A 12206-nucleotide genomic window follows, 5' to 3' on the forward strand; every position below is an offset into this window, starting at 1 on the left:
TCGATGGTAGTTATACAAGGCTGCTATACTAAGCCTACTAATGATAATGACATGACATAACTTATTATTAAGATGATAATAATAATGAGATCAAGAAAAAGGAGGATTATTAATATACAGTGGGGGAAAAAAGTATTTAGTCAGCCACCAATTGTGCAAGTTCTCCCACTTAAAAAGATGAGAGAGGCCTGTAATTTTCAACTATGACAGACAAAATGAGGAAAAAAAATCCAGAGAATCACATTGTAGGATTTTTTATGAATTTATTTGCAAATTATGGTGGAAAATAAGTATTTGGTCAATAACAAAAGTTTCTCAATACTTTGTTATATACCCTTTGTTGGCAATGACACAGGTCAAACATTTTCTGTAAGTCTTCACAAGGTTTTCACACACTGTTGCTGGTATATTGGCCCATTTCTCCATGCAGATCTCCTCTAGAGCAGTGATGTTTTGGGGCTGTCGCTGGGCAACACGGACTTTCAACTCCCTCCAAAGATTTTCTATGGGGTTGAGATCTGGAGACTGGCTAGGCCACTCCAGGACCTTGAAATGCTTCTTAAGAAGCCACTCCTTCGTTGCCCGGGCGGTGTGTTTGGGATCATTGTCATGCTGAAAGACCCAGCCACGTTTCATCTTCAATGCCCTTGCTGATGGAAGGAGGTTTTCACTCAAAATCTCACGATACATGGCCCCATTCATTCTTTCCTTTACACGGATCAGTCGTCCTGGTCCCTTTGCAGAAAAACAGCCCCAAAGCATGATGTTTCCACCCCCATGCTTCACAGTAGGTATGGTGTTCTTTGGATGCAACTCAGCATTCTTTGTCCTCCAAACACGACGAGTTGAGTTTATACCAAAAAGTTATATTTTGGTTTCATCTGACCATATGACATTCTCCCAATCCTCTTCTGGATCATCCAAATGCACTCTAGCAAACTTTAGACGGGCCTGGACATGTACTGGCTTAAGCAGGGGGACACGTCTGGCACTGCAGGATTTGAGTCCCTGGCGGCGTAGTGTGTTACTGATGGTAGGCTTTGTTACTTTGGTCCCAGCTCTCTGCAGGTCATTCACTAGGTCCCCCCGTGTGGTTCTGGGATTTCTGCTCACCGTTCTTGTGATCATTTTGACCCCCACGGGGTGAGATCTTGCGTGGAGCCCCAGATCGAGGGAGATTATCAGTGGTCTTGTATGTCTTCCATTTCCTAATAATTGCTCCCACAGTTGATTTCTTCAAACCAAGCTGCTTACCTATTGCAGATTCAGTCTTCCCAGCCTGGTGCAGGTCTACAATTTTGTTTCTGGTGTCCTTTGACAGCTCTTTGGTCTTGGCCATAGTAGAGTTTGGAGTGTGACTGTTTGAGGTTGTGGACAGGTGTCTTTTATACTGATAACAAGTTCAAACAGGTGCCATTAATACAGGTAACGAGTGGAGAACAGAGGAGCCTCTTAAAGAAGAAGTTACAGGTCTGTGAGAGCCAGAAATCTTGCTTGTTTGTAGGTGACCAAATACTTATTTTCCACCATAATTTGCAAATAAATTCATTAAAAATCCTACAATGTGATTTTCTGGATTTCTTTTCCTCAATTTCTCTGTCATAGTTGACGTGTACTTATGATGAAAATTACAGGCCTCTCATCTTTTTAAGTGAGAGAACTTGCACAATTGGTGGCTGACTAAATACTTTTTTCCCCCACTGTATGTATGTATGTATGTGTGTGTGTGTGTGTGTGTGTGTGTATGTGATTATATATATATATATATATATATATATATATATATATATATATATATATATATACTGCTCAAAAAAATAAAGGGAACACTTAAACAACACAATGTAACTCCAAGTCAATCACACTTCTGTGAAATCAAACTGTCCACTTAGGAAGCAACACTGATTGACAATAAATTTCACATGCTGTTGTGCAAATGGAATAGACAACAGGTGGAAATTATAGGCAATTAGCAAGACACCCCCAATAAAGGTTCCTATGCTCCCTGGCTGATGTTTTGGTCACTTTTGAATGCTGGCGGTGCTTTCACTCTAGTGGTAGCATGAGACGGAGTCTACAACCCACACAAGTGGCTCAGGTAGTGCAGCTCATCCAGAATGGCACATCAATGCGAGCTGTGGCAAGAAGGTTTGCTGTGTCTGTCAGCGTAGTGTCTAGAGCATGGAGGCGCTACCAGGAGACAGGCCAGTACATCAGGAGACGTGGAGGAGGCCGTAGGAGGGCAACAACCCAGCAGCAGGACTGCTACCTCCGCCTTTGTGCAAGGAGGAGCAGGAGGAGCACTGCCAGAGCCCTGCAAAAATGACCTCCAGCAGGCCACAAATGTGCATGTGTCTGCTCAAACGGTCAAAAACAGACTCCATGAGGGTGGTATGAGGGCCCGACGTCCACAGGTGGGGGTTGTGCTTACAGCCCAACACCGTGCAGGACGTTTGGCATTTGCCAGAGAACACCAAGATTGGCAAATTCGCCACTGGCGCCCTGTGCTCTTCACAGATGAAAGCAGGTTCACACTGAGCACATGTGACAGACGTGACAGAGTCTGGAGACGCCGTGGAGAACGTTCTGCTGCCTGCAACATCCTCCAACATGACCGGTTTGGCGGTGGGTCAGTCATGGTGTGGGGTGGCATTTTCTTTGGGGGGCCGCACAGCCCTCCATGTGCTCGCCAGAGGTAGCCTGACTGCCATTAGGTACCGAGATGAGATCCTCAGACCCCTTGTGAGACCATATGCTGGTGCGGTTGGCCCTGGGTTCCTCCTAATGCAAGACAATGCTAGACCTCATGTGGCTGGAGTGTGTCAGCAGTTCCTGCAAGAGGAAGGCATTGATGCTATGGACTGGCCCGCCCGTTCCCCAGACCTGAATCCAATTGAGCACATCTGGGACATCATGTCTCGCTCCATCCACCAACGCCACGTTGCACCACAGACTGTCCAGGAGTTGGCGGATGCTTTAGTCCAGGTCTGGGAGGAGATCCCTCAGGAGACCATCCGCCACCTCATCAGGAGCATGCCCAGGCGTTGTAGGGAGGTCATACAGGCACGTGAAGGCCACACACACTACTGAGCCTTATTTTGACTTGTTTTAAGGACATTACATCAAAGTTGGATCAGCCTGTAGTGTGGTTTTCCACTTTAATTTTGAGGGTGACTCCAAATCCAGACCTCCATGGGATGATACATTTGATTTCCATTGATACTTTTTGTGTGATTTTGTTGTCAGCACATTCAACTATGTAAAGAAAAAAGTATTTAATAAGAATATTTCATTCATTCAGATCTAGGATGTGTTATTTTAGTGTTCCCCTTATTTTTTTGAGCAGTGTGTATATGTGTATGTGTGTATGTGTGTGTGTGTATGTGTATATATATATATATATATATATATATATATACTCAGCAAAAAAAGAAACGTCCTCTCACTGTCAACTGCGTTTATTTTCAGCAAACTTAACATGTGTAAATATTTGTATGAACATAACAAGATTCAACAACTGAGACATAAACTGAACAAGTTCTACAGACATGTGACTAACAGAAATTTAATAATGTGTCCCTGAACAAAGGGGTCGGGTCAAAATCAAAAGTAACAGTCAGTATCTGGTGTGGCCACCAGCTGCATTAAGTACTGCAGGGCATCTCCTCCTCATGGACTGCACCAGATTTGCCAGTTCTTGCTGTGAAATGTTACCTCACTCTTCCACCAAGGCACCTGCAAGTTTCCGAACATTTCTGGGGGGAATGGCCCTAGCCTTCACCCTCCGATCCAACAGATCCCAGATGTGCTCAATGCGATTGAGATCCGGGCTCTTCGCTGGCCATGGCAGAACACTGACATTCCTGTCTTGCAGGAAATCACGCACAGAACGAGCAGTATGGCTGGTGGCATTGTCATGCTGGAGGGTCATGTCAGGATGAGCCTGCAGGACGGGTACCGCATGAGGGAGGAGGATGTCTTCCCTGTAACGCACAGCGTTGAGATTGCCTGCAATGACAACAAGCTCAGTCCAATGATGCTGTGACACACCTCCCCAGACCATGATGGACCCTCCACCTCCAAATTGATCCCGCTCCAGAGTACAGGCCTCGGTGTAACGCTCATTCCTTCGACGATAAACGCGAATCCGACCATCAACCCCGCTGAGACAAAACCGCGACTCGTCAGTGAAGAGCACTTTTTGCCAGTCCTGTCTGGTCCAGCGACGGTGGGTTTGTGCCCATAGGCGACGTTGTTACCGGTGATGTCTGGTGAGGACCTGCCTTACAACAGGCCTACAAGCCCTCAGTCCAGCCTCTCTCAGCCTATTGCGGACAGTCTGAGCACTGATAGAGGGATTGTGCGTTCCTGGTGTAACTCAGGCAGTTGTTGTTGCCATCTTGTACCTGTCCCGCAGGTGTGATGTTCGGATGTACCGATCCTGTGCAGGTGTTGTTACACGTGGTCTGCCACTGCGAGGAAGAGCAGCTGTCCGTCCTGTCTCCCTGCAGCGCTGTCTTAGGCGTCTCACAGTACCAACATTGCAATTTATTGCCCTGGCCACATCTGCAGTCCTCATGACTCCTTGCAGCATGCCTAATGCACGTTCACGCAGATCAGCAGGGACCCTGGGCATCTTTCTTTTGGTGTTTTTCAGTCAGTAGAAAGGCCTCTTTAGTGTCCTAAGTTTTCATAACTGTGACCTTAATTGCCTACCGTCTGTAAGCTGTTAGTGTCTTAACGACTGTTCCACAGGTGCATGTTTTATTAATTGTTTATGGTTCATTGAACAAGCATGGGAAACAGTGTTTAAAACCTTTACAATGAAGATCTGTGAAGTTATTTGTATTTAAAAAAAAATATTTGAAAGACAGGGTCCTGAAAAAGGGATGTTTATTTTTATATATGGAACTGTGTAAACACTACATCTCATCTATCAACTCTGCTGCTGCCTCTGCTGCATTGTTTTCAACACCAATATGCTGGTTAACTTTACTAATATGCACATAGCAACATGGTCTAGGAAAAGGCGCCAATTCAACAGCTTACTGATGTTTTAGAACCGCGGACAGCGACCGCTATCAAATGCTGTAGAAAGTGCATTTGTTATAAAATAGTATTTTTATTAGTGTTGCACCATTGTCCTAAACCATATACAATTTCAGTAGCACATATCTTAGTGATGGACTGTGCCATCCCCAAGGCCGCCACAATGGATTAGTCTACTCAGACAGGCACGAATCAGACATGTCTTGTACACCATTCATATTTTTGTTTTTTTGCTACTGCTCGACTAAAGAATCTCGGTCGACCAACAGCCTATCGACCAAACAATTGACCTGTCTGAATACTTATGTAAATAAGGTATTTCTGTTTTCTTATTTTTGATAAATTTGCTAAGATTTTGAAAAACCTGTTTTTGCTTTGGCATTATGGGGTATTGTGTGTAGATTGATGAGGGGGGAAAACAATTTAATCTATTTTAGAATAAGGCTGTAACGTAACAAAATGTGAAAAAATTGAAGGGGTCTGAATACTTTCCGAATCATGGGCATTAATATGGAGTTGGTCCCCCCTTTGCTGCTATAACAGCCTCCACTCTTCTGGGAAGGATTTCCACTAGATGTTGGAACATTGCTGCGGGGACTTGCTTCCATTCAGCCACAAGCATTAGTGAGGTCGGGCACTGATGTTGGGTGATTAGGCCTGGCTCGCAGTCAACGTTCCAATTCATCCCAAAGGTGTTAGATGGGGTTGAGGTCAAGGCTCTGTGCAGGCCAGTCAAGTTCTTCCACACTGATTTCGACAAACCATTTCTGTATGGATCTCACTTTGTGCACGGGGCATTGTCATGCTGAAACAGGAAAGGGCCTTCCCCAAACTGTTGCCACAAAGTTGGAAGCACAGAATCATCTAGAATGTCATTGTATGCTGTAGCGTTAAGATTTCCCTTCACTGGAACTAAGGGGCTTAGCCCGAACCATGAAAAATAGCCCCAGAATATTATTCTTCCTCCACCTAACTTTACAGTTGGCACTATGCATTCTGGGAGGTAGCGTTTACCTGGCATCTGCCAAACCCAGATTCGTCCATCGGACTGTCAGATGGTGAAGCGTAATTCATCACTCCAGAGAACCCGTTTCCACTGCTCCAGTGTCCAATGGCGGCGAGGTTTACACCACTCCAGCCGACGTTTGGCATTGCGCATGGTGATCTTAGGCTTGTGTGCAGCTGCTCGGCCATGGAAACCCATTTCATGAAACTCCTGACGAACAGTTATTGTGCTGATGTTGCTTCCGAGGACAGAAGTGAGTATTGCAACCGAGGACAGAATTTGTACGCGTTACGCGCTTCAGGACTCGCCGGTCCCATTCTGTGAGCTTGTGTGGCCTACCACTTTGTGGCGGAACCGTTGTTGCTCCTAGACGTTTCCACTTCACAATAACAGCATCTATCTTTCTAAAATCATACCATCGGTATTTCGAATACCCGGTATACAGTATATTGCTCAATCTTGCTAGCTCCTATTTTGTGTCCGGGGGATGTTTACGCTAGGGCAACAAGCGGATAAGGCAGTGACGTGAGAAAGCCAGATGTCCCAACTCCGCCCTTTCCTCTATGCCAAAGTGACGTTGTATACGTACAGACATGTTAAGCTGGAACATTGGTATATTGTAGGAGGCAACCCTTTAGCCTTGAGAGACTAGGAGCCATGGGGAGATTGTACCCAGGATGGGTTCTCTCAGACTGGGGAGATGGGCCGGGATGGACACCCTTCCCTGGGAGAGGAGGGGAATGAGCCAGGTGTCTAGTGTTTCTGGTCCTGCACTGGCTTCCCCTTGATTGGCTACTGACAGTGTATCAGTTCTGTGGCACACTGTGTGTGTGTGTGTGTGCGTGCGCAAAGAGCAGTATTGAACTGAAAAGGCTGCACACGTGCTGCACGTCCTCCCTTGCCTTAGTCACACACACGCCCCACTGAGCTCTACGGCACCCTGCCAGCCACGCGCGCACACACACACACACACACACACACACTGGCCCAGTTATCTACGGAGAGAGGGAAGAGGAGGTGTGAGCAGAGAGAGAAAATAATAGGGTAGGGAGAAAGGAAAGAGGAAGGGAGGAGAGATGTAGAGGGTATGAGTAGACGGAATAGAGGAATGAAAAGAAGGGAGGCTGAGTGATGAGTGTAAAGGAGGGGAGAGAGAAGGGAGGGGTGGAGACCTCACAGCATACAGCCTTAGCGACAATTGCTTTCCCTCCTTCCTGAAAGAGCGGGGGGAGGGGGGAGAAAGGCAGTGGTACGTTTGCTGGATGTAGAAAAGGCTTAGCCATAGTGACAGTTTAGAAATGCTGTTTGTATTTTCATGTAAAAGGAATCAATGAACAACCTATGGAAATACTCAGCGATTTTGCATAACATGCATGCTCTTGCCAGTTGCCACCAGCTGCTACTGTACCTACAACACACACACCTACCTCACAATTTAGGCAGTGAGAGAGACAGAACAAGAGCGTGAGAGGGAGGAAGAGAGTAATTGACTGGTGCATATTAGTCAGGTGATGAGAATCCTCCTTCCTGTGTGACCATAGAGAAGATTCTCAGTTGGAGGAGAGAGCGAGAGAGCGGGGGAGGAAGATGAAAGCTTGCCTGGATTTATCGTCATCTCTCTACTGCAGCCGTCTGCTCAATAGTAATCAGTGACACAGAGAACGGAGAGACTGAGGGAGGGAGTGGAGAGAGAGCGAGAGGGAGGAAAGGCAAGCTGACAATCCTGCTGCATTATCTGCCTGGTAGTGGAGTGGTAGAGCTATAGAGGGAGAGAAAGGGAAAGAAGGAGAGAGCTGCTGGAGGATGTAATGGCGTTTCAGGGAGGTCCTGCACCGTACCAAAGGCTTGGCATGTATGTATGGTAATGTATTTGTGTGTGTGTGTACATTTGATGTGGTGGTATATTCTGGATGACCAGTGTGTGTTGTTGAGTAGGTGTGTGTGGCTTTGAAGATATAATCTCCCACTCCTCGGTTGGTGTGTGTGTGACAGTAATGACCCTAACTGAGGCAGGAGGGAGGTTGGCTGAGCTGCCCTGATTTTTATGTCTGACATGGACCACTTCTGCTGCAAGGCAGATGATTCTTAACTGTGTGTGACACCTTATTTTTATTTTAGACCGCCGCCTCTGTCTGCAGCACCATGTTATGATGGGGTGTTGTGCCTGGTCTTGCTGCGTTAGCTTTGATTTGGGTTACATTCTCTTGCCTCCATTTTCCAGTGTTGCGTTACCAGTAGAGACTAAAAGTCAGCGTCTGCGTTTGGTACAGTATGTCCTTTCTAATGCAGTAAGCTATGCTCTGTAGGTGTGTCTTAGTCACAGGCTGGTGAGATGGCGAGAAGACATTGTAAAAGACTTGACAATGATGCATGCTGCAGAAGTAGGTTATTAACTATTTGTTTAGGCGTTATGGTTATGATGTATTTGTATAGGGGGATTATCCTATGGCCTTTATAGTGCTGCTGGCTGTTCTGTCTTCTGTGGTCTTCACTCCTTGTGCTGGAGAACTACAGCGTGTGCAGGCTTTCACTAACACCTGATGCCTATTGAAGGTTGTGATGAATCCGGTGTATCAGGTGTGTTCGTTAGAGCTGGGCTGGGCTGGAACTAAAGACTGTAGCTCTCCAAGACCAGGGTTGATGACTTGAGGTCCAGATCATGTCTTCCTTCACATGCTTCCTGAAACGGCACTAAGTGCTGCAGCCACCAGAACAAGCAACTGAAACCAGTAGAGGCCTAGGCTACATGTTGAGACTGTGGCCTGCTGCCTGCCCCAGGTACAGGAGGGGGAGCTACTGCTCTTAGCCAGGTGGCTGGACTGACTGACTGGTTGACTGGAACGTCTGCTGCAGATGGCTTTCTGCTTCGCTGACTAGCAGGGATTATTAGTAGGGATTGGGCCATTTGTTGCTAAGGTGTCAGACAGGGCAGGATGAGGATGAAAGTGATTCAAATCTCCACCCTGTCCCAAAGCAATGAGCGTAGACTTGGCCTCCCTCCTGGAAAGCTTGGTGGCCCTGACCCACCACCTGGCTCTGTGTTCTGGGTTAATCTCTCTGTGAGCCCTGGGTGGGGTTAGCGGTTAGCTACAAGTTAACATTTGCAGTAGCATCCAGGCTAAGCTCCCATCCGCCAAGCTTGAGCATTAGTGTCCAGGCTGCTCCTGAGTCCTGTCATCTGTGACAGACAGACAGTTACTAGGTAGAGGGAGGATTAAGTCTCTCTGTCCTTCCAAGGATGAACAGAAGGAATGTCCGCTTTGATAAGATGAATGGACATATGATGTGGTGAGATGAAGGATCGGAGGAGGATGAGGACATTCTGCAGGTCGCCTCTGTTATCCCCCAGCATCCCCCTCCCCTTCTGTTTCTCTCCCCCCTCTCTGTCATGTTGCTGCAGTGGGCCTCCCGAGTGGCGCAGTGGTCTAAGGCACTGCATCGCAGTGCTAGCTGTGCCACTAGAGATCCTGGTTCGAATCCAGGCTCTGTCGTAGCCGGCCGCGACCGGGAGACCCATGGGGCGGCGCACAATTCGTCCAGGGTAGGGGAGGGAATGGCCGGCAGGGATGTAGCTCAGTTGGTAGAGCATGGCGTTTGCAACGCCAGGGTTGTGGGTTCGATTCCCACGGGGGGTATGACAAAAAATAAAAATAAAATAACAAATACAAAAAATGTATGCACTCACTAACTGTAAGTCGCTCTGGATTAGAGCGTCTGCTAAATGACTAAAATGTAAATGTGTAATGGGGTCATAGATGCTGAGGCAGCTGTGTGCGTGTGTGTATTTAAAGGCTGCTTTCTGCTGCAGTGAAAGGCTGCTGCTCTGCTATGTCTGCTGCTGGTGTCTGTCTGAGTCACTAGCCTTCCCCTTCCCCTGGTGGGTGGACATCTGAAGAGACTGGATAGTTATACATTATATGTCAGGAGGAGCCAACTGGAAGGTTAGGTGAGGCTACCGCCATATTGGTTACACCTATCCAGTCTCATTCAGATTTACAAACGCTAGACTAGGGGGAGTTGGGAAAATGATTGCATCCACAGAGAGTTGAGGAGACGTTGCAGCAGGGTTGTTGAGGCTAGTCCCATAGGCCAGGGGTTCTCAAACCTCTCCTCGTGGGACCCTCAGCCGTTCTATGTATTTTAACTATTTCACAGCTATAGCACACCTGCTTTTTGAAATGGTCAACGTATCACCAAGCCCTTGACTAGGTGAATCTGATTAGTTAGTTCAGGGCTACAACAAAATTGTGAAACCTCATGGGGTCCCCATGGAGAGGTTTGAGAACCACTGCCATTGGCAACCCTGCCTTTGTGGACACACTCTCTGTCTGTTGCCCTGTCAGACCATCCATTGGATAAATTCCATGTTTTTAAGCATATGTTTGTATCCTTCATGTAAAATACTGAACCTTTGTCATATTGAACCAAAGTTGCATGGAAACCCTCCAACATGACATGCTTTCTCTTCTCTCTGCAGCATTTTCAACTGGCTTTGATTGACTCCAACCCCTGCACTTTGTCCAAAGCTGAAAGTAAGTAACATTACACCCCCATTTCTCTCTACATGCGTGATAAAGGCACACACACCATTCCTCTCCTGTTTGGTACCATCACTGAAACCCCAATTCCTTACCTCTCTCTCCTGTTCTCTCCCAGCATGTTGAGTTAGGTAGGCGAGCTGATGTGTTGCTGGATTATTAAATATGACATTGTTATTTTGACAATTTGTCAGTAATAACCACATAAAGGAAAGGCCACGGAATGCCGGCTGGATATTTTGGTCATTTGATTATTTCCTCCCAGTTGTCATGCCATTTCCGCACAGCCCATTCGCCTGAGCCGGAGGTTGTCAAGGAGACACACACACACACACTCCGAACGCCTGCCTAAGACTGGGTTGCCTAGGAGACAGCATTAGGGGGGATCGGCATAAAGTACCTCGCCAGAGCTGAGACTCTAACACACACACACACACACACACACACACTTACATGTGAGCAGTTTTATCTACACACACACACACACACACACACACACTGGGGACCTAACCTCCCCCACTCCCATCTGTAGCCACACACCATGCAGACTACTTCGTCTGCACCCATCTTTTCCCCACAGGGATACAGAAGCAGTACATGGATTTTTTTGCTATAGCTCTTGCTGTAAAATCATGAATTTTAAGAATTTCTACCGGTTGTTGCTGTAGCTTCTGTTTTGGTTTCATCACTGGGGGAAATGTGAGCTTGCACTCTATGTAGGTGATTTTTCTCCTGTCCTGTGTATCAGTTTACAGCTCTCTCTCTCTCTTTTTCTATTCACAGTTCAGTTCCACATCGCTCATTTATATGAAATTCAGGTAAGAAATAATAATAAATAATATAATATGCCATTTAGCAGACGCTTTTATCCAAAGCGACTTACAGTCATGCGTGCATACATTTTTTGTGTATGGGTGGTCCCGGGGATCGAACCCACTACCTTGGCGTTACAAGCGCCGTGCTCTACCGAAATCCATCCTTATTTCCACCTCTTCTCTAGTGCTGGTAGTAAAGGCTGCACTGCTGTAGAAGCCAGGTTTTTACCTCAGGTGGGTGCTACATATTGGTGGTGGGTCAGTTGAGTGTGCCCCATATAGTGAAGATCTTCTTGTTACCTAGTGAATATCTCTCATATATATATATATATATATATATATATATATTGTGATGTCACGAGAGGCTGTGTCCTGGAGGGACGTTACATCCCCCTGAGGTGGCTGCAAACCCAGACAGCTATGGCTCCATCTGCTGGTATGGTCGGGAACTCCACCCCTCTATGGCCAATCTTCCCACGCAGCTGAAACAAATGAGGAGCTGATGAGCTGAAGGTTTGGGAAGTGAAGAGACACAGTCTCCAAGCTGGGCTCTCTGGAGGACAAGAGTGCTGCACGTCCACTTCCATGAGGAATATAAGGATTTGGAGATACTTACCTTTGGGAAATACTCACCTTTGGATATATGCACCTGTGGAAATACGTGTGGGACATTTGGAAGGACGTTTTGCTGGGTTGGCCACTCGCTGCAACGTGGAAGACAGTAAGACTGGGGGAAAGTTATTTGAGCGAGGGAGAGTTATGATTTTGGATGTGGAAGAGACATCCCTGAACTGTTAA

General features: G+C 46.7%; 1 protein-coding gene across 6 annotated transcripts in view; it reads left to right on the forward strand.

Moving 5' to 3' along the window:
- kdm6a (lysine (K)-specific demethylase 6A) overlaps window positions 1–12206 on the forward strand; it is a 98983-nt gene that overhangs the window by 39844 nt on the left and 46933 nt on the right. For 5 of the 6 annotated variants that reach the window (XM_045210816.1, XM_045210829.1, XM_041868460.2 and 2 more), the window contains 2 exons: window positions 10533–10587; window positions 11377–11411. In XM_045210816.1, the coding sequence (XP_045066751.1) occupies window positions 10533–10587; window positions 11377–11411 (90 nt within the window). Of the gene's footprint in view, window positions 1–7826; window positions 7908–10532; window positions 10588–11376; window positions 11412–12206 lie in introns of those variants that run through there. The other variant, XM_045210841.1, reaches the window with a different exon arrangement.

The sequence above is a fragment of the Coregonus clupeaformis genome, chromosome 4, assembly GCF_020615455.1.
Source record: "Coregonus clupeaformis isolate EN_2021a chromosome 4, ASM2061545v1, whole genome shotgun sequence".
Lineage (NCBI taxonomy): Eukaryota > Metazoa > Chordata > Actinopteri > Salmoniformes > Salmonidae > Coregonus > Coregonus clupeaformis.